Source organism: Diadema antillarum, unplaced genomic scaffold (genome assembly GCF_040938485.1).
Source record: "Diadema antillarum isolate AM-2024a unplaced genomic scaffold, OU_Dant_1.0 seq00000085_RagTag, whole genome shotgun sequence".
NCBI classification, from domain to species: Eukaryota; Metazoa; Echinodermata; class Echinoidea; order Diadematoida; family Diadematidae; genus Diadema; species Diadema antillarum.
This window is the reverse complement of record NW_027271177.1, coordinates 1,682,326-1,706,096: the sequence shown is the minus strand read 5'-3', so window position 1 is coordinate 1,706,096 and position 23,771 is coordinate 1,682,326. Positions and strand designations below refer to the sequence as shown.

Sequence of the window (23,771 nt, the reverse complement as noted above, 5' to 3'; positions counted from 1 at the left end):
TGGATGCTGAGAGACTTGCTATGATTGGTGCACTAGTCCAGCAGCAGAATCAGAACCTCCTCAGATTGCAACAAGCTGTTGACAGAAGGTGAACAGAGAGAAGAAGCTGCCTGCTCAGTAATGATCTTCTTGGAGGCTGATGCCTTTCCTTTTCCAGCCTTCCTCTTCTTTTGTCCACGTGGCATGATGAACTTCAACTATCGACTTCTATCAAAAATCTATCAGAACTTCTATCAAAGCGATCTGTTCAGCTCCGTAGTCAAAAGCGGTATGCCGCTAAACCAACTTTAAACCCCCGCCGAGCCAACGCCCACATACGCAGAACGCCGCTCTATCAACGCTCGCGTCACCGCTAAACCAATGCTCGCTACCGTTAAAACAACGCTAAAGCAACGCCGGCTTCAGCGGTGCACCGCTAAGGCACCGCCCGTGTTTTCGATTTTTTTCCCCATTTGGTGCGCGGTGACGAGCGTTGTCGAAATTCGGCCCCCTCTCCCTACCGTTCAAGGAACGCTCCAACAAAGTTCGGGCGGTGTGACTGGGCCTTTAACAGTATCAATAGTTTCTAATACAATATCATTATACATTGAATATTACAGATACTTTATTTCTCAATTTTCTTTTTGGGCCAAAAAACATTACCTTGGTTTAGAGAAAATGATATAGTATAAGAGATGATGAAATAGAGGGAGAGAGCGAGAGAGGGTATAAAAGACAATGCCTGTGAGAGAGGGAGATGGAGAGAGAGGGGAGAGAATATAATTTATAAGACAAAGTTATAGTTGAACAGGTGCACACACACACACAGACACACATAATCTATATTATACGCCTATTAAATATATTTTATTTAGTGGCGGATTCTGCGCTCAAAATGTCATCAGGAGCGTGTGAATCAAAGTCAGGTTAATTGACAAACCCGTCGGGCCAACAATGGTCAAGGGCTGGTGGGTTTCTCCTATGTCTCAAAAATGTTTTCACATCTTTTGTCCCATCTCGTTCAAGACAAAGTTATTATTCAATTTGTTAGCAGTTTACTTTCTCCACCCCATATGCGGAATTTTTCTCCATATTTCCAATTAATAAACAAAAATTTTCCTAATAGAAATTTCATAGTATATGAAGTGCACTCCCGTTATAACGAACACGGCTTTAACGAAATTCCGGTTACAACGAAAATGAATTCAGGCCGCTACATCATTATTGTTTATTTGTTCGGTAATAACGAAATTTCGATATAATGAAAGAAAACTGCCGGTCCCTAGAACTTCGTTATAAGGGGAGTCCACTGTACAGGCTCTCTCCTCTCAGTCCCCTCTCTCCTTCGCTCTCTCCACTTTGTCTTTTTCTTTATCTTCTTTTGCCTCTCCTGTGCGTTTATCTACTCTTTCTTCGTTCATTCGTGAGATGTTTATAGTACCCCCATTCCTTTCAACAGTGGGACATCACATGTAATCATCTTAGCAATTTGGCCTACATGATATACGATGTGAGAATGGTCAGAGCCTTATATCAAATATCATTGGCAACCATTTCCAAGTTATGAGAAACTATTTCACATGAAATATAATGGATAACAATCGTAATTGTTCTCTTAGGATCAACACTTGAGAAAGAACGAATCGCTCGTAAATATGTGTGCCGAAATAAACTGTTGGTGAATACAGCATGAATTTTGCTTCAGTTTTGTTTTTGATGATATTATTACACTAACACGTGGACAACTCACTCAGTATGTATATATATATATATATATATATATATATATATATATATATATATATGTATATATATAATGCGTGCGTGTGTGTATTCAAAATTTGCCATGCTCCTCGTTAATATCATAATTAGGAATTTCACTTGTAATTGTGCTCTGTATATACGATGTCAATGTATGCATTTATCTTCTGTAAAAGAAAAAAATAATGTAGTCACTTTTATTGTAGATGGAAAATGAATAAAAGAATGAATGACTAAACACAAGATACAAGTAAAAACGTTAACATTTTTGCAGAACACTACAGAAAAAAAAACGTAGATAGCAATTCAGATAATTTCTCTTTTTAAAACTCAACATGGTAACTTAAAGGTGGTCATTGCAATGAAGACATGCCATTAATGTGAATATATTGGTGAATATATCAAAAAGAAAATTTGTTTAGATTAGCAGAGGAAAAGATCCTTGTCACATTTCAGTGATTGACAAACGAAATACAATCCCATGGAAGTTTGAAGTGGCTGTTGTTGTTGTTGTTGTTGTTGTTGATGTTGTGATATTTCAGTGCTCAATTGGGACGATTCAACTTAAATCCTCCACACGCTGCATGTTCTGATATATATCTACTAAATGACTGCTTCTCCCTCAGAAATTCGACATGCATTGAATTGGCTTTGAAAATACAGGGGTATAGCCTTTTCAAAGATTACCTGCAGGCTGAAATCGTACAGAGTGAGAAGGGGGACAACAGAACACACGAGGAGGGGAGGGGGGTGGGGGCGGTGGCGACTAGACAGTTCATGCAAACAACCCTAAATGGGACAAATATTTAACATGGCCAGGCACTTATTCGTTGGGAGGGAGAGAGTCCGGCCGCCATTATTTCCTCCTTGAGACATTCGGCACATGTCGACCAGCCCAAAAGACTCATCTTTAAGGGAAAATCCTCTCTTTGCTCAGGTTTCACGTTTCAAGTCTCAATTTATTTCGTACCTCTCATATATCAATATTACATCAGGAGTGATAGCACAAGTTCTTGTCCTTTGTCAATAATATATACAAACAAACAAAAATATAGATTACATACATGTACACAGTAATTAAAATGATAACTAGTCAAAGTCGGAGTCGGGTTTTATGTACAAAGAGTAGTACGACTGGACCTACATGAAAGCAAGCTTGTTTGAATGTAAGCCCCCAAGGTTGACTTGTGGAAAGAGAGTAATGTAAAACAAACAGAAATTGCATTTCATTTTTGTTACTAAAATCAGATAATTGATAAGAAAGTTGTGGAAATCACTAATGCGAATTAAACAAGGTGATGATAATTCGCTCTCGACATTCTCCATGTGAACAAAACCAAAAAAAAATATATATATATATTTTGGTAAATAATATCAGCAAATGAAATTACCTCTATCTATAAATGTAATTTTGCACTCTCTTTCATTTTGTCCGCTTTTGATGAAACTTACACTGTTGTATTTATTGAAGATAATAGTGAACATGGAATGAATTTGGCTTTAAACACTTTAAATGTAATACGCGCGCACGTTCAAATCTCTTACATTATATGCATTCGTGTGCGTGCTCTCGTGCTTGCGTGCGTTATGTGCTGTGCTTTTGCAATGTCTGTCGAGATAACTTATCGATTCTCATTTTTGGAACATTTCATTGGCTAAGCAATGAGCGACTTTCGAAAGCCGTTCAAAATGTCAACCAAATATTCGTCTAAGAGATTGTATTTGGGTTTCTGTATTGCTCACAGACATCAAATTTCAGGTCAAACATCAGCTGTGTTTGGGGCAGTGGGATTTAAACGGATCGCCCTTCTTCAGTATTTGCTGTTGTGGGATTATGTTTATCTCACTGCGATACATGTACGTTTGATCTCGTGAAAAATTGCTTTGTACTTATGCATTGTAAGCGATAATTTTCATGTATAAACTAACAACTAATGATATAATGTATAAACTAACAACTAATGAATTACCATCCGTTTTTATTCACATGTTCAAAAGAAATCGCTCTATTCATTGCTACCCCACTCGTCAGAGTGACGCCTATCACCTTCCCCGTACTCGCACTATTTTTGCAAAGAAAACAATTATGTTTACTGGACCCAGATACTGGAATGACCTCCCTCAAGATATTACTTCTTCCTTATCCTTATTCACCTTCAAACGCAAACTAAAACGGCTATTACTTAGTGGATACACACTACCCGGCTCTTAGCAACATTCTTTTTTTTAATACCCCCAGTCTTTTGTCTTTGTCTGCAGCTCCAAGTTACTTCACGATACCGTTATAGCACTTTGTGTGTGTGTGTGTGTGTGTAAACACGGCGAAATATGTACAGTCTCGTTTAAGCGATACTAAAGTATTCATGTGGTTCGATAGTTCGTTTTTAATACTGATTTTGCACTGGTACAATTTAAGTTGGTCGAGATAAACATGTCCGTTCTCCGTATAATTTCACGCCTATAAATTCGGGAACCTACAGTTTTTACAAGCGTCATTGCTTTTATGTAGGCCCCATCATATTTCTGACATTTATTTGTGATATCCTCAGATGAAAATGACCATTTATATTTGTGTGTAATGTTAGTTTGTCTTTTTTTCTTCAAACATAAGATATGGTTGTATATGTTTTGTACTTTTGTTTTATTGTCAATCATTTTGTGATCCCATCACTGAGAAATGGAAATATGAAATAAACTTGAAACTTGAAACTTGAATAATGCCTGCCATATGGATTTTTATGTTTTATCACAAGAACCCAAATTCTGTTTGCCATTTTTAAACCTTTTTTTCCGATTCGGGGGCACCATCATTAATAATCAATACGCTTGATGACGATGTCTTACATCTCTCTGTGTTGTATAACTCCACGATCCCTGGGCGTACCATCCTGGGTACTGCAAGCGGAGCATCTTTCACGGGACCCGGTCACACAGATCCTTTGGAGCATGAAGTTCGTAGGGATGGTACAGTTCCGGTTGAGATGGGGCTTCAGGTTTCCAACGTTTTGTTGATGATGATTATTTGAGATAATGAGAAACCTCTTATGAAATATGAAAGAGCACACAATTCTAAGAGATCCTCAAAGTTTATTTGATGAAAATTAGTTTTGAAATGGCTCAAGCATCCGAAACAAAACGATCCTAATAAAAAGTGGGACCCACATTCTATTAGGATCTCTTTGCTTTGCTTTGTTTTGGGATGTCTCAGCCATTTCAAAACGGATTTTCATTTCTTTGAATTCGTCTTAGAATTATATGCTCTTTAACATTTCATAAAGTGGTTTCCAAGTATCTCTCAAAAAGTTAAAAGCTGAATCCTCACCTCAACCAAAACATTTAACCCTGTGCATGCCACACGGATTTCTTGTCCTTAGGTTTGTGTGAGGAATTTGGGTACAATTAACTCATTGACACACAAAGGGTTAACTAGAGATCTCTTGAGAGAGGTATCATAAATCGTACCAACATAAATCTGTCCGAGATGTTTTTCGTCTATAAGTCGCCATTCCAAACCAAACTATACACTGGCCATCTTTTTCAATGTTATTTAGAAACCTAATGGATAAAAATGGGGGGGGGGGGCGCTGTGGCAAAGTGGAAAAGACTCCCGACTCCAAATCGGAGGACACGAGTTCGATTCCCACCTAGTGCTTACTTCCTTGAACAAGATGTTTTTACTCACAATGTCCCTCTCTACCCGGGTGTGTAAATGGGTAACTGGCAACGCTATAGGGTAATAATGGCAGGACCCTCTGACAGAGCAGTGGCAACACTGAAGAGGCAACCCTGGATAAATAAGACCTTGTACCATCTTGTGTATTTTCTGAGGGTCCCATATCGTACAAGTTTTGCTTCTTAGTGGGACCCTCCATTTCCACCCCAATCCTTAGTTAACTTGTATTATACGCTTTATGTATATATTAACAAAGATATGATTGCGTTTTTTCCCATCTGCTACTCATTTTCATAAATACTTTGTTAAATCACGTTCTGCAATTATTACAAATATACTGTACATATGCATTGTATATAATTTCTTTGTTTATTTGATGGAAGTGAAATTAAATTTGAATCTTGAATCTTATTATTACAAAGTCCTTGATTTACTTAATCCAGAAGACAGAATACTAACTTTTTTGAAACTATACCTTTCATTAAAAGTGGAAAACGTACCTGTCAGAATCAGTGATTTCTTTCAATTTGACATTATCATTATTGATCTATTGTATCAAAGATGAGTGTTTTATCTTGACTACTAAAATTTTAATGAGGCGGCCGGTGTGCATACTAGTACTCTATTTTTACTGTACCAATGAGTATTATACCACAATAGGCCCTATATATTTTATTTTACAATCACCAACGTCATGATAATCACATCGTATTTACTTCTGCTGTCAAACATTAAGAATAAAAAGGAATAATACATAGTACATCAGGAAATATAGATTTCCTGCATGTAATTGTCCTTTTGGGATTACTAAATTTTTTTGTGGTAAATTTGCGGTTAAATTGATGAGAAGTCCTTGTGAGTGCATTCGACAGCTTGGACAAGGGAACAATAAATTCGCCGATTGATACTTAATAAAGTAGAATATCTTAAGGCGCATCATGATTTTAAAAAGCTCTCTCTATGCGATTTATGAGGTAGGATAATATAGATAAGCGGTGAATTCATGTTGCGAAATGACCGGCCAAATTAAGCATGCTCCTTTAAGTTTTCCGACGCGGTAATGGATCGTCCCTCCAGATAGATGACGCGGAACATCCACGGTAAAGACGCGGTGTTGGGCAGCGGCTGAAACTGACGCTCTCATTAGCTGTCCGTTATAATTATAGGAGTGATCGAGACAGAATTGCACTGCGACACCCTTCGCGATCACCTTGCCACCGCTGCCCTGCCCCTAATACAATTGCGCCTTTCAAATTTAATCATCGGAGTCTTTCCTCATGTGGACAGTACACGACCCGCTGATCACTTTCTACCTCGTGGATTTTGTTTTGCCTGTTTTTAATGTCAACGTCACGATAATTGAGAAAGAATGCGCAGACAAGGTGAGGAAGTCATTCCCATGTCATCAAGCTGAAATTACAATCGAATCGTTAAAAGGCGATAGAAGAAGAAGAAACGACAAACGATGATAAAAAAAGTAAGCTGCAGAAAAAAGGACTGAACAGTGACTTCAGTATCTAACACACCCCTTTCTATTCTTCCCCAAGGTAATAGGGAACAAGAAAGTACCGCATTTGAAGTAAGCATCTGAAATATAGTCAACGGAAAAGAAGGCGCTACGATACTGAAAATTTTAACTCATGTGACATTAACGCTATATGCACAAAAATGAACAAAACCTCTCAATTAATGGGCCTATACTTAATGTGACCGCAGCCGACGTTACTGAGATGCACATAATAATTGTAACAACCAGATGAGTGCATTTTCTACATAGACTCAAATGTTTTAAAGACAACCCCCAATTATATATAGTTTGTCTTCCTCACATAATTATAGATCTACCATTGTAAATGGGGAATACGTCACATTCCTGATTTTCGGTGCTTCAGAAGGCTGTCGCACCCCCGTGCCCCCCCCCCACCACACACGCATGAGCTTTAGATGGAGGTTTGTACCTCCATGCACGAACCCACATCGCTATAATTGTCGTTGAAAACAATATTTGTTCTTTGTGGTAAAGTTCAGCGGGTGTAAAATGGACTGTATCTTTATTTTCTACAATTTAAACAAACAAAGAAACATCAAACAAGACAAACAAATGTCGAAAGCTTGAATTGAAGTGGTTCATAAAATAGATTTAAAAACTTAGAAGAAGAAAAGAGGGGAAAAACTGAGAAACTGTAAGCTGGTGACTGATCAGTAGACAAATAATATGTAAGAAACCCAAATAACCAGCCGAATAAATGGAACCCCTAGATTTCATAACCAACCGAACTAACTGTAGGCAACCTAGCCACCCCACCCAAGCAAGCAAGCAAACAAACAAACAAACAAACAAACCAAAAGCAGACCAAAGAAACAAAGAGAGAGAGAGAGAGAGAGAGAACAAAAAACAAACAGACAAATAGACAGACAGACAGATGGGGAGGGTGAGGGAGAGAATTTGGTCAGTGAAAGAACTAAACAAACTTTGAACTTAATAGCCTTCTCAATATTAGCTTGGAAGATACATACAGCTGCAATCTGCATGAAGTTTGAGATCTAAATTGCCCAGTACCTTTATATTTATGCTATTCATTTGATGTCAGTCTACAAATTTGATCTGGTGGCTGGTAATGGCAGATGTCAGTAGCTGTTTGATTATACTGTTCTGTAGAGTTGATTACTCTTTCTGTGTCACATTCTTCAATTTTGTTACTCTTGCCTTATCTTTGAAAGTACCCTTTGTATATACCCCCCCCCCCCACTATGACTGACCTTCCATATATTAGTGTTCTGTATATATCTATGTTTGTATCATGTTTAAATGTGACAGCTGACTATTTGGTATCAATGTTTCCTAAACTGCAGGCTTACTCAGTAAAGCACCCCATTCAATGTACATATGGCTCAGACAGAAGTAGATGTTTGTAATTTTTTTTAAATCCGACACAAATTCCTTAGATTTTGAAGGTAATGAAAACACTATGGATTGCTCAGTAAATTGTAATTATATCACAGAAAATACTTTGTTTGATAATATACATTCCTCCGAGCTCACTCTTTTACATTTTAACAGTTTTTTACATTTTTTAACAGTTTTTACATTTTTAGACATTCGCAGTATGTCTAAAAATTTTGATAAACTACTATCATTTATGGCAAAAATGCATTCAGATTTTACTGCAATGGGTATCTCAGAAACGTGGTTTGGTGATGAAAGTGACACCAGCTTGTATCCTATTCCGGGTTATAACTTGGTGTCTAATAGCAGACTTGATAAACGAGGGGAAGGTGTTGCCATGTATATCCCATCTCATTTTGATTATCAAGTTCATCATGGACTTAATACAATGAGTAATTTGTTAGAAACCCTGTTTGTTGAAATATTGATACCAGGAAGAAGAAATATTGTTCTAGGAGTATATCCCATCTCATTTTGATTATCAAGTTCATCATGGACTTAATACAATGAGTAATTTGTTAGAAACCCTGTTTGTTGAAATACTGATACCAGGAAGAAGAAATATTGTTCTAGGAGTAATTTATAGACCACCCAAGGAAATTTAAGTTTTGTCATGAGTGATTTGCAAGATATGTTGCTGAATCCTTTACTTAGTAATAAAGATCTATTTTTAATGGGTGATTATGATATAGATTTATTACAATGTGATGTGAATAATCAATGTAATGACTTTCTGAACTTGATGGAGGCCTTCTCGCTTATGCCCTTAATAACTAAACCCACTAGGATAACTGAAACATCCTCTACTCTTATTGATAATATTTGTAGTAACTTACAACCATTCCCTACTGCTTGTATAATTATTTCTGATTTGTCAGACCATTTTCCTGTCTGTGCAAAAGTGCCTCTCAAGAAGCATTATTTTATCAATGTAGAACGTAATAAGCTTGTTCGGAAAAGCAGCCTGGAAAATATTGCTAGACTTAGAGAAGCCTTAATTGAAACTGATTGGAGTCAAGTCTTAACTGATGAGAATGTTGAAAGTGCTTTTGATAATTTTTGGGATAAGTTTTTGTTGCTGTACAATAAATGCATACCACTGTGTCAAAGTACTGGTAAAAATCGTAAGAAAATTCCTAAAATGCCATGGATCACTAACTCATTATTAAGGTCAATTAATAGAAAAATAAATTATATTATGAAAATAAAATATCAGGATCACAATCTGCGTATAGAAAGTATGCTGATTATAGAAACACTTTGACTTCTGCTCTGCGTACAGCAAAGAAGAAATATTATTCTGATCAGTTTCACTCAACTGTTAATAATATCAGAGACACATGGAAAGTTATTAAAAATGTATTCAAACCCACTCAGTAAAAGTCAGATATACATGACATTAGAATCAATGGTGAACTAATTGAAAATAAAAATGTCATTGTTGATAAATTCAATGATTTTTTTTTGTTGTTGTATTGGTCCCAATCTGTCAAGGGCAGTGCCTCACTGCGAGAAGATGTTTTCTGATTATTTACGGGAACCAAACCTAAGTAGTTTATTTTAATTCCCAACAAATGAAGAAGAACTTTTTAATGTTGTGAATTCCCTTAAAAAGAGGAAGAGTCCAGGTTATGACGGTATTTCAAATGATTTGATAAAGAATGTTATATTAGGGGTTGTTCAACCTCTTGTACATATTTTTAATCTATCAATGAATAATGGCATTGTCCCTGTGAATATGAAAATAGCGAAGGTGATACCTAGTTTTAAGAAGGTTGATCCTCAGTTATTGAGTAATTATCGTCCAAATTCTCTTTTATCCACATTTTCCAAAATTCTTGACAAAAACTTATATATGTCAGGACGGTGAAATTTTTTAATGTGAACCAAACCTTCTCTAATTTTCAATTTGGTTTTCGTGAAAAGCACACAACAAGTCATGCTATTTTACATTTTATTGATAAAATTTCTACCGCATTGGATAATCACATGCACACAGTTGGTATTTTTCTGGATTACTCCAAGGCTTTCGACACTGTTGGTCATACTATTTTATTACAGAAGTTATCTCATTACGGAGTAAGAGGGAAAGCCTTGGAGTGGTTCACAAGCTACTTATCTAACAGGAGGCAGTTTGTCTCACTGAATGATGCAAAATCGGGGTTACAAAATGTCACATGTGGACTTCCACAAGGATCACTACTTGGACCACTATTATTTCTTATGTATATATATTAATGATTTTCAATATTGCTCTGATGTATTCTCATTTATTTTATTTGCAGACGACTCAAACATATTTTTATCACACAAGAATCCTCAGGTCCTTTTACAAACAGTTAATAGTGAGCTAAGTAATATTATAATTTGGATTCATGCAAACAAGCTGTCATTGAATTTTCAGAAGACCAATTATATGCTTTTTAGTAATTTTGTTAGAATATTACCAGGAAATGTTTTGTTTGGAGGAGTTGCGATAGATAGAGTAAACTCAACAAAATGTCTTGGTCTGTATATTGATGACAAACTAAATTGGAAAATACATGTGAATAAGATTTGTAAGCTCTTATCACGAAATACTGGTGTTATATGCAAACTAAAAAGAGTTATTCCCAAAGAAATATTGTTTATCCTGTATTCTACTTTAATTCTTCCATATCTTAATTATGGTATATTAGCGTGGGGTAATTCTTCAAAATCGCAAAATGAAAAGCTATGTTTTATCCAGAAGAGAGTTATAAGAATAATTTGTAATGTACATTTTCGTACTCACACTAATGCTCTCTTTCATCAACATGAAATTCTGAAAGTGGAAGATATCTATTTTATGCAGTTAGGGTCTCTAATGTATGATCTTAATGCAGGTGAATTCCCACTGGCACTAGCACAGCGTTTTAAGAAAAATAGTGATATTCATAGATATAACACAAGGCAGGCTTCAGATTTGCACTTACCCCGTGCAAGGACACAATTTACTCTTAAAACGCTAGTACATACTGGACCCAGGTTTTGGAATTCGCTTGATGCAAGCATTAAACATACTTCAAGTAAATCAGCCTTCAAGCGTAGGCTTAAGTCTCATCTTTTAAATACTTATTGTGTTGATTCGTGATGTCGTTAAAACAATGTTAATGTCAATAACTGAAAGTAAGTCCTGTATGTTATATTACAGATGCATATACTTTTATGTCAGACTTCCCTTTAAAAAAGAAAGAAAGTATCGATGTATAATATTATTGAAACCCAGTTGTCCTCTTGTCATGTTTTGTTTTGTTTTTGTTTTGATTTTTGTTTTGTTTTGTTTTTGTTGGATGTGTGTGTTTGTGTATGTATTCTATCGTCTCACATAACCCTCTCTTTAAGTTTCCTTTCCACCCCCTCCTTTCATTCCTACCCTTGTTTTATGTAAATAATCTCCCTTCACCCCATTGCACATTAGCCTCCCTTGTCTATTCCCTGTTTTCGTTTGAGATTGTGTATTTTTGTTATTTTTTTTCTTCCACTATGTATACATACATGTATTTTTTCTCTCTTTTATTCCTGAGGGACCTTGTCTTACAAGTTATGCTTCATTAAGGTCTCCTCGTTTGCCTTTCTCAAAATATTGTTACCCTTTTTTATCATTTCACATACACATGTAATTATATATTTATGTATTTGCAAAATTTTAGTGTTAGTTGTTGTTGTTCCTATTATACTCCTGAAAGAAAGTGTTAATGTTATTGTTATGTTATTGTTATATTGCTTATTGTTGGAAGAAAGACAAATGAATAAATAAACTTGAAACTTGAAACTGGGGGGGGGGGACATCCACACTATAAAAAGAAAGGTCATACCAAGTACGGCTACAATCTGTAATACACTGTACCAAGAGCTGGCGTGAATAGCGTAGATGGCGTATAATATATGATACAGAAATGGATCAGGCCTTGGTCATCCTGAAAGGTTCTTACAGGGAGCTCTCTTCCACCTCCCTGGTTCTTACATGAAGACACACCTGTGTACGTGTGTGCGCCTCAAGCCATGCATGCAAGCTGGAGGATATCTTGCGTAACGGATTTGGCGCAGCTAAAGGATGCAGCATGCAGCTGGCTGATCATGCTGCTGACAGTGCTGCTGAGTGTTGGTGAGGTATACACAGTCATGAGTAAGAATACGGTAAGAAAGTGTTGCTCGTTTATTCTTATCATCGCATGTCATTAATTTGCCAATACAGGTGACATAAAGGAATGCGATGGCATCATTCTGTTTAACAAAGATAGATTATGTGCATCTGCAGCATAGCCATTGGGCATTACATAGACGAGTAGCAGACGATACGTTATGTTGACATAGCTCACGCAACAACATTACGGTCCCATGCATAGACATCTGTGTTTCCCCGTTCTGGTTCTGTTTGATACGAGAGAGAATGCAACCTTTGTCGACCCTCTGACGTTAGTACGTAGATCTAGAGTAGACTCTAGTAGGATGTAGTGTCACGCAGTTCACACATCTCTGTGGGCATGAGGTTTGACATTGAAGTTTTGTGCAATGCGGTTACGTCAGTGAAATCACTCTGATGTTGTGTGTGCCAGTGTCCAGTGACAGTGTAGTGGCTGCGCTCACCCTTCAAATCAATGCATCGTCTAGCCTTACAGTGCTGTACTACTCAGCTGAGCTGCCCCGCCCGCGCTCCCTTCTTGCTTTTCTGTCCTGTGCTGTGCTAAGAGTAAGACTGTTATGTGCTGCTTGCATAATAGTGCAGCTGGATGAAGTTGCCATATTACTGAATTGCCATGCATGAATGGGTACAATAACTGCAAGTGAAGTTGCCTGTAGGCGTTTTCACATCAGCCCGATAAAAATCCAAGCTCGAGATATTTTTCAACTTCCCAAGTCAGAAAATAGCGCGCTATTTTGAAACATCGGGCTGATGTGAAAACGCCTTATGAATAACACTGCAGACTTCCACTGAGCTGAGGAGGCGTGATGTGTTAGACAGCCAATCAAAGAATGAGATACAAATCACTAACAGAGTGTTTTTGCTCGGTCAGTTTCTCAGTTGCAGTGATGGGTCTTGACCAAGTAATGTTCTGCCTTTTCACCCTGCACAAGAATTGTATGCATGTTTTGACGCACTGTTCTTGGCTAGAGCAAGTGGTTAATTTACAATCTGCACTAGTGGGCTGTCTCATATTCTGCTTTTGGCTCGGCATATCATCATTTTTCTTCTAAACCCTCAACCCTCAACTTTAAAACATGCCTGTGAATTTCTGGTGAAGTGCAGCTCACATCAATAATTTACTACACACAGTGCACTGTCAAATGCATGTTGTAATGCTGTGTGCACAAGTGCATTATGGGAACTCAAATTAACAAAGTGTAGACATACACTGACCATAACTCTCGATCTTTTCACTGTATGTGGGATTTGCTTCCAGCGCACCATGGTCTCCATTTGTGTATAATTATTACCCGTTCATTATTACCTCCGCCAAGGCAGGAGGTTATGTTTTCGTTACCGTTTGTTAATGTTTGTCCATGTGCAAAATAACTCAAAAAGTTGCGAACGGATTTAGATGAAACTTGCAGGAAAGGTTGAGAATGACGCAAGAAACAGGTGATTAAATTATTGGTAGTGATCCGGAAACTTTTATAGATTTTATGAAGGATTTTCGATATTTTGGCATGTCGGGTCAATGAACTTGGGAGTTCAAGCTGCAGTTTATAGGTTTTCATACGCTCTACTTACTGCGAGGTGCGCCGCACACCTGAGGGTTGGTGACATAACAAAAGGCTTCTATATTGCGAATTCGGACGATTTTTAGCATGCACTAGTATACGTATAGGTGGATTTCATTGATCTCTATGGACATGATGATAGAACAAGATCGTTGGTAAAAAAAATTAGGTGCTTGGCGGAGGTCAGTGGAATCGTCCAATGGCTAGCTAATGGTTATTGAATACCCATTACAGCCTTTGGATGTTTACAGCTGTGGTGAAATAGTAGACAATTTTCAATGTTTTCCCATCTGGCAGAACATTCCTGGATGTACTGCCCACAAGCAAATGGCAAAAAAAAAACAACAACAACAACAAAAACCACACTGTAGAACGATGTGTTTACTGTCATTGGTAAGTAAAAGTTCATGTTCCATGTAATGCCAGAACCTGAACAAAAGATAGTATTTGATTCATGTGAAATTGTGGTTTAGAGAATCAGGATTTTATGTGGTACACACTGAACACTACATCCTGTAAGCGTGGAGGTGATCAAATGCAAAAAAAATAAAAATAAAAATAAAAAAAATGCCTGCCATTTTGGGAAGTGCATAATGTTGAATATATTTCTGTGTGTTCTTCAAGTACTTTGACTAACCCATATGATGTCTACAGATTTGTGGATTTTATCATTTGTAATTGAATATGCATGATGTTTTAACTCGTTGAAGATGAGTCCTTCAAGAGTATACTCGTGCAGGTGTCTGTGGGAAATGTTTGTTGTATAATAGCAAAGTCAGTCCTCAATGTCAGGGTGGTCCCGAACAGGCTTGGGTGGGTCATAAATCCGTAAATTCAAACTGTAAGGATGGAAAATTTTGTATCTTGTTTTCTCTCCCCTGTGAGCCACAATCTATTTTATCGTTTGACCCAGACAAGCCCATTTGCAGAATGAGTGCATCAGGAAAGCAAACTTCATCATCACAGGGCATCTCAAGAAGCGAAGACAAGGAAAAGCATGTTTTAATTGGGTGCACAGGCAGTGTGGCTGCCATAAAGCTCCCAGTCTTGGTCCAAGAACTGCAGAGTATTGGTAATGTAAGTACAAAATAATATCTTAGAACCACTTTTAAACAACGACAAAAGACGTTTTTTTGCATCCTTTAATGGATGAATTATTTACATTTAATGTGAGGGAAGTGTGCCTCATGGAAATTATTACTTTGTTTGTTTGCTATTTTCTTCCCCGTTGTCATGTTTTGTACATATTTTCTTCTTTGTTGAAGCACCATGTGTGCTGTACTGATAGCCACTTTTCTTCTTCTTTTTCTTCTTCTTCTCATTATTATTATTATTATTATTATTATTATTATTATTATTATTATTATTATTATCATTATTATTATTATTATTATTATTATTATTATTATAATTATTATCATTATTATTATTGTTGTTATTGTATTCATTACTAGTACTACTACTACTACTACTACCTACTACCTTTGGAAGGGGAATCATCACATTTCAGAGCTCTGGAATGGTTATGAGTTTGCTATAGGTGACTCAGCCTTTACATAATCACGAGCTCAGCTCCACTGAAAAAGGTGTGTTGCACATGCTTAAATGGTTTTAAATATTTTGCTGTGTTTTTATTGTTGAGAATTTCACAAGTTGTCCAAACGAATGGACATTCATAACAGAAATAACGAAATGAACAATTAGCAAAAATATTGACTTTAATACGTAACACAGAAAAAAAAAAGCATAATGATATCATCTCCAATATGGCAAATCTCTAAGTTTTCTCTTGAAAAGCGATAATAATTCTATTTCGTTCCATCATTGTGGTTCTTGATGGCCAATCCGACCATTTGCCAAATCATCTTACAAGTCCCAAGTTGCAGAATATCACGCTCGGAAAAATAGATAGCATACACAGTAATTGATGTATTAGGATGACCAAGACTATGGCTATCATGATACCCGAAACACTCGTCATCAACAGAATGAAAGGAAGTTATTTCAATCAGTGTTACCTGGACATACCTGGTTTGCCTATCATAGAAATTGATCCAATAAGACATTATCCAAGTACGTGCTTACCTTGAATCGGTAAAAGTCTTCACAAGATTTCAGCATGACTTCTCGTTATGATCTTCCTTTTGAAGTGTTGGAAATACACTTACAAGTTTCAGTTGACATTTAAACAAGTGAATGACCTTCATTAGTGTGGCTCTCAAAGGATTTTGTGTTGCACTAATGTGAGTGTGCTAACATTATTATGATTGACAATGAAATTAACATATCATAGCAATATTTAGTGGGGCCACCATTCTGCATTATTCATATCATTACTCAGTGTATTAATCACTTTGTAATTAAGGCTAATTTTCACAAAATTTTTCATAAATTTCACAAATCACAATGTTGTTGCTTTGACAGCTGTATGTACAGATATGTTAGTCATGAGGGGTTGAGGGTTTTCTGTGCGTTTATTTTTGCAAGAGCCACACCTTGAATTATGGACAGAAAGAGAGAAAGAAAGAGAGGGGTACACACACACACACACACACACACACACACACACACACACATTCACAAATATACTATATATCTGAAATCCTTCCTAGGAAGAAATTTCTTCCTAAGTCAGGATATTTTCCTACAGGGTAATTCTGAAAATCCTCCGAAGTTTCTTACTAATTGTGACACTGCACCTCAAAACAAACAAAAAGTCGCCAGACACGAATTTTAAGTTAAGACCATATTCTGAAAGAGCAGACTTTAAGCTTTAAAATGATGTATAACTCAAATCAAGTGGACTCTCCTAACCTATCTAAATATTGGACAGAAAGCACAAACTCAGGAAATGTGTGAACTGAGAAAAGAGGCTCTGAAGTACAGTGTCTATTCAAGCGCTTAATCTTTACCAAACCATGCTGGCTGTGCGATGAATGGGACAAAAAACAGGAAGTAAACCACCAGAGTAACAACAATGAAGGGATTATCAGATTAAACTGAAATTAAGCATGTCTCATGAACACATTTTGTCCATAATAAAATGCCAACTTTCAAAGCAGTAGCACTATCCTTTCAAAAGTTATTTGAGTTGAAAGTGAAGAGTGAGGACAAGGTTTTTCAGAAATGAAAAAGGGATTCTAAAGACGCACCTAATCACACTATTCTACCAAAAATGTTCGAGATAAACTGCTAAAAAAACACACTTTCCTGCCCGTTTTATGATACCACATTTTAGCATAATGTAAAAGAAGACCCGCTCTTTCAGAAAATATGAAAAAGTCAAGCTCGGCTAGGTTGACCCATTTCACTTATTTTCAGTCCTCACGCAAAATCAGTGTGTGCGACTTTTTGTTCGTTTTGAGGTGCACGGTCACAATTGTCTTCCTAACTATTTTTCCTAAACTTTAATAGGAAGATATGCCAATGAGGAGGAGATATATGCAAATTTCTGACTTAGAAAGAAGTTAGTATTCTGAAATGCACCTAGAAAAGAATTTTAGGAATATATCTAGGAAAGCCCCACCCCTGTCCTAAGTATGTTGTTAAGATGTAGCAAGCTGCAAAATATTGTGATAGGCACTTGTCATTCACTGTGCGCAACATGTACTTTGATGCGCGAAATGGGCATGAGAAAGGGGACATGCGGCACACTCGTTTTTTTAATCCTACGTCAAAATGATATAATATGCGATTGTCATGGGTTGGTCCTTATTATACAACGTCTCGTATGCAGGGATAAGGATGGCCTAATTTGCAGTACTCTCGTTGAGGACAGGCTGATTTTGATACAGCACACAAATCCCATAGACACTTGCCCGAGTATACTCGGGACTCGTCCTCAGTGGGTTAATAAGAAGTTCCTAGGAAGAACTTTCAGAATGCCAATTCTGTCTTTGATCCTAGGTACTTCCTAACTTTCTGACTTAGGAAGAAGCTTCGGACGATTTTCAGAATACCACCCCAAAAGCAGCAGAAGTATATTGTAAGTAACATCTGTCCAAAAAAAAAAAACCACACGCACAAAACAAAATCAAATGTCTGCTCTGGACATTAGTTCCCAATTGGAGAAGATGGTTTATAGTGTACAAACACATGATCATTCAATCATTGAATTCACAGATCTTTGCCTGAAATATGTGATCCATCATATTTTAACTTTGTAAAGCAAAGTGTTTTTCCTCTGTTGGATATGACTTAGAATGTGGTAATGAAATTGATTCTAAGCTATCTACAAGAAGGTTTTTTGTTTTAAATGATTTTTTTTTCTTAATTTACTCTGCTCATGACTCCTGTAATCATATTTCTATCAAATGTACTGGTGACAGATGCAGAAATATTAGCATTATCAAGTGAGAACCCACTGTCAGACACAGGTCAAGGTGAGACTACTCCATTGTATTATTGTATTTGTGATATGCACACAAAATCTCATAAATGTGTGGGTTACCCCCCCCCCCCCACCCCACACACACACACATACAATTCTAATAGCAATTCCACGTCACAGAATAGATTGTGTTCCCAAATCTACATCGCAGCTCATTCTTTGAGCGCATCTATAGGTAGTTTGAACCCCCACTACTGTCTTTGGTACCATGACAATTCATTGAAAGAGGACATTTACTAGTCTGTACTTTGTAGCCTAATACACAAATTTCCACACCATTCCATGTCATGTTGTTGATATAGAATAGAGTTTTTCAAAGATAAATGTGATTAATGTGTACTAGTGTGAATACATGCTTGCAGGACTCTTCTGATCATTACCTCCACCAGTGGGTGGAACATACGGCCGGTGGAGGTTTTGTTTTTAGTTCTGCATGTTTGTCTGTCCATCTATCTGTCCGTCCGTCTGTCTGTCTGTTTATGTACAAGGTAATGGGAGATCAAATGAACGAAATTTTCACAAGATTTGCAGGGTGTATTCATAATAAGGTGAGAGAAAAACAATTGCATTTGGGGTCATGGGGTCAAAGATCAAGGGCCATAGGGGTCATGAAGGACATAAAATAAGCTTAATCTCCTAATAACTCAAGAGTGGATGACTGGATATCTTACCAAATTTGCAGCGTGTGTTTATTGAATGTAAATTAAGTTAGAAAGAAACGATGCGATATGGCAGTCATAAGGTCAAAGGTCATTGGAGTCATACAGGAGATTACATAAGCTAAATCTCCCAATAACTTGAGAATGGATGTTCAGATTTTCACCAAACTTTGCAGGGTGTTTCCATAATGAAGTAAGAAAGAAACACTTAAATTTGGGTTCATGAGGTCAAAAGTCAAATGTCATCTCCTTAGGGGTCATAAGGGACATGAAATAAGCTTAATCTCCCAATAACTCAAGAACAGATGATCAGATTTTCACCAAAACTTGCAGACTGTGTTCTTTATGAAGTAGGAAATAAAATATTAAATTTGGGGTCATGAGGTCACAGGTCAAAGATCATAGGGGTCACAAAGGACATAAAATTTTAAGCTTTATGTCCCAATAACTAAAGAACGGACAATCAGATTTTCACCGAACTGACAAACTGTGTTTATAATGAAGTAGGAAGGAAACAACATAATTTGTGGGTGATGGGGTCAAAGTTTAAAGGTCATTTTGGTCATAAAGGACATAAAGTAAGCTTTGTCTCCCAATAACTCATAGAACAGATGATCAGATTTTCACCAAACTTGCAGACTTTCTTCATAATAAAGTAGGAAAGAAACAAACATTATGGCACCTTTCATGGTATCCACATTAACTGAATTTAAAAAAATGCCAGTAGTGCCGGCAAACAATGGTCCCCAGTTGCCACACTGTACAACATTTTACCTTAAAAAGTCATCCAAATGGAGTATTGGGGGTTTGATTTGGGGATATGTGCTTGTGAATGGGGCCCCTGACCAAGTGCTCTACAGTATTTCCCAATATGAGGGGATTTAAATGAGAGAAAAAAAAAACTCCTTGGTGATATAAGGTTGATATTAAAGGCATCCAGTCACATATCAGAGCTGCCATGTCACCCCCCCCCCCCCAATTGTTTCACAAGTCACCTTGAACATAAGGCTCCACTTCCATCACAAACTACACTCAATATATGCATTATCTAATAATGTACTTTGTACGAAAGAAAAGTATTCATATTTTCAATTAATGTAATATCACAAGAATTGCCCTAGAATGTATGTGGAACCATCCACATTTTTGATTTTTTTTTTTTTTTTTTAAATAAGGAGGGTGGCAAAGTTGATTTCTAAAGACATTTAGCATTCTGCAATATCTTTTCTGCAATATTTTAGTGACTTGCCTGCAGTTTTTATACCAGATCCCTGTATTCTGCAATAACAGTTTATCATGTCCCAGTTTTCAAGTTTCATTGCTTCTGCTGGCATTTTCATGCTGTCCTTATCATGTTACATTTATATGGAGAAGGGCTAGATGGAACTGGCTGTGATACATTGAATCTGCACAAAATCAGAAAACTTTATACGAAATTGTCCATTTTGTCCGGGAAATTATTACTTTGAAATTGTAAAGTGTGTTTGGGATTTAGAAATCAGTTGTAAATTAAGAAATACAGCAGCTTTTAATGATTTTGTAACCAAAATAAAGAATGGAATATGAACTTGGTGGGGCTCAAATGAAAAAGGAAGTTTTTATTCTCTCTTGATATGAAATACTCATAATGAAGGTCAAAAGTGATAATCAGAAGATACAGCAGGAAACTACAGAAATTGTGGTTTATTGGACTTGATAGGTTGGGTTTCCATAGTAACACCGGATGCAGAACAGAATTCATTGAGAACAAGAGTTTCTATCACCCTCTCTTTCTTGCGCTTTCTGTCTCTCGTATTATCCCCCTTATTCATGAGCATCATGTTAGACCCCCTTTCCCTTATTGCATTAACCTATTGTATCATCGGTTGCCAAAGGGTCAAGCTTATAGCTTTCTGTACCGTTCTGTACAGTAATTAATAACACATGTACTGTAATGATGTCACAGATGTATGTGTAATCAAAATTGTTGAAATTGTAGAAACTAGCTATAATGACTATCATAATTTGTTTAATATTATGTTTGATTATGTTGATTAAAAAAAATGCAAATGGTACCATATGGAGAATAAATAAATCAAATCAAATCAAATCAAATCAAGAGCCAATGTGTGAATTGGACATGCCATATTACAATTCAACTCCCAACCAGATTCACTGTCAACATCTGGGTAAAGTGAATTCTTCATCATTTGTCTGACATCCCATCCCGTTTCCGGAGACAGACTGGTACTTATTGCATCTGGGAGGAAGAGCCATGTGATTTATGTTTTATTCATGTCAACATGTTTGTGTCTTCTCGCAAATTCATGAGTCATGTCTCAATCCTATGACACAGTGGCATCTAGCTCCTCTAAATACAACACCAGACACCGGGAGATGTCGCCACGCAGACAAAACTCTATTTTTGTACGACACATACACAGGGATGCCAAGTTAAAAAAAAAAAAAAAAAAAAAATGATGAGTGAGATTTTCATGACTTGGCATCTCAGCATGTGAATGTGCGCGCGAGCGAGGGTGTGGGAGGGGTTTTTTCCCCCCTGTGGCCTCCCACGGTAGGGAGCTTTTTCAATTTTTAGCTCTTAATGGCGCGATCAGATGCATACTTAAGTGACTATTTTTTACTTATTTTGAAAGACAAAAGGGAAATATACCTTCATTTGCAACTATCACTTTAATCTTTTGAGCTATGCTCATTATTATAGGCCCAAGTTGCAGACTTCGCCCGATGCGTGAGAAAAATGGTTGCCATGCGTGAGATCGTGAGATGGCCCCTAAATGCTTGAGTCTCACGCAGAATGCGTGAGACTTTGTAGCTCTGCATACATCACAGTCTCATATTCTAATCGTAAACATGTTTCATGATAGTGCATGTACTGATTAGATTGTCATCGCTTCATCACTGTTCAAGGCCCATCCCAGGGGTGGATCCAGGAATTCCGTAAAGGGGGGGGGGGGGGGGGGGGAGGTGCAAACAATATTTCTGGTGCTACTTCCGGGTTCCATCTCATTTTTTTCTTTTTATTTCTTGTGTTTTAACAACAGATAAAGAGGGGGGCGCACACCCTCCTCTGGATCTGCCACTGCATCCCCCCCCCCCCCCCACACACACAAAAGAGCAAAAACTACAAAAACAACCTAAAACCCCACAAAAGACAGTTTAAGAACGACAAAATGAATGTCACATACTATGTACTTTTCGTAAGTCATCCGTCTTTGATGTCACATGCCCTGATCTGTGTATACTCTGAGCTAATTGAAGAAATTTGGCCAAAGGCACAATGTCTGCGTGGCCCACTTTACTGGTAATTGCTTAAGAGCAAACTGGATGGTTGAGTAAGTGATGAACTCGGAAAGTAATTACTGGGAGTGGGTACCCTTTCAAACTGAAGAATACTCTTATTTGTATTCAAATTTATTTGTGAGTTTGTTTATTTTTCCTTTTGGGGGTAGGGGTGGAAGAGGAAATAGAAGATTAGAGTTAATCATGAATATTAGATTATGGGCTTTCATTGATTGATGCATTTTTGATTTTCAATCTAGGCTAGAACCAAATGATATGTTTAGGTTGGAGTGGTTTATTAGGCTACAAAAACAAAAACAAAAACAAAAACAGAAAGTCAGTTGCCAGCGTATTGATGAAGTCCATGTTTTCATATGCTGATGTCTATAATTCTCTCTAGAGCTCCTACAGTGTGCTAGGTACAATTCATGCCATGAAATGTCATTAGATATCTTGTTATTTAGATTATTTTGAAAGATGAGATCATTGCAGCAGTTTGATTAAAACATAAATCAATGTTGTAGATGTTGGGGGAGGGGAAATCACCCTCTATTTTACTTTGCAAGGGCAGAATTGTATTTCATATGGTGAAACACCATACTACACAAAATTAGCCAAAGTTTAGACATCCTACTCCAGAAATGTTCTGAGTACTGTAAAAGTGGAAATTTTCACACAACCAGAAACTAGCGCGAAAATAAAAGCATGCATATATTTTTGCTTGCTATATGTTCCTGTGCATGATGTCCTGATTCCACTGAATGAAAAACATGCGAAACTCTTCTTACCCGGCCAAGCGCGAAAAATTAGTCGCGAGAAAATATCCACTTTTACAGTAATGCAATGTTATATACACTGTTACTTCACATTCATGTTGGAACTTGTCTTTTATCTACAAGTAAATTGTAGGAGACTGAAAGAAGAATAAACTCACACTCAAGACATGAGGGAAAAAATGGTAGTCCTGACAGGATTTGGCACAAGAATTCAATTGTACTTAAAGGCAGCCGATCGCCATCCCTAATGGTACGTAAACTCCGAACGACCGAAGTTTGTGCATGCAATTGCGCAATGCCAGACTCGGTGCTATATCCATAAACGTGTGGGACAATGCTGCCACTGAGACACGTGTGTGTGTGTGCATGTGTGTGTACGCATCATACACAAACATTGTCACCACGAGCTGCGGTGATTGGAGGAGAGAGGCCAGAAGACGCGTGTGTGTGTGTGTGCATGTGTGTGTACGCATCATACACAAATATTGTCACCGCGAGCTGCGGTGATTGGAGGAGAGAGGCCAGAAGACGCGTGGCTCTTTTGGCCTCTCTTCATGCGCATGCGCACTGAGTGTGTGCG

At 37.2% G+C, this 23,771-nt stretch overlaps 2 protein-coding genes across 2 annotated transcripts in view; both read left to right on the top strand.

Annotated features, from left to right (window-relative positions):
* Positions 1 to 6,494: 6,494 nt before the first annotated feature.
* On the top strand, positions 6,495 to 11,472 carry LOC139726477 (uncharacterized). Its single transcript, XM_071637432.1, has 3 exons — positions 6,495 to 6,513; positions 10,646 to 10,788; positions 10,891 to 11,472. The coding sequence occupies exons 1-3, from the start codon at positions 6,495 to 6,497 to the stop codon at positions 11,470 to 11,472; spliced, it is 744 nt and encodes a 247-aa protein (XP_071493533.1).
* A 1,012-nt stretch (positions 11,473 to 12,484) lies between these two features.
* LOC139726476 (phosphopantothenoylcysteine decarboxylase-like) overlaps positions 12,485 to 23,771 on the top strand; it is a 58,440-nt gene continuing 47,153 nt past the window's right edge. Inside the window, exons 1-2 of the mRNA XM_071637431.1 lie at positions 12,485 to 12,518; positions 14,998 to 15,161. Of these exons, the coding sequence (XP_071493532.1) occupies positions 15,015 to 15,161 (147 nt within the window). The 5' untranslated portion in view covers positions 12,485 to 12,518; positions 14,998 to 15,014. The remainder of the gene's footprint in view (positions 12,519 to 14,997; positions 15,162 to 23,771) is intronic.

What these genes read in the sequence shown, in the direction of transcription:
- LOC139726477 (XM_071637432.1), top strand. An exon ending in CCAATTATATGCTTTTTAGT is followed by an intron (nt 10,789 to 10,890) that starts AATTTTGTTAGA and finishes GATGACAAACTA; the next exon opens with AATTGGAAAATACATGTGAA.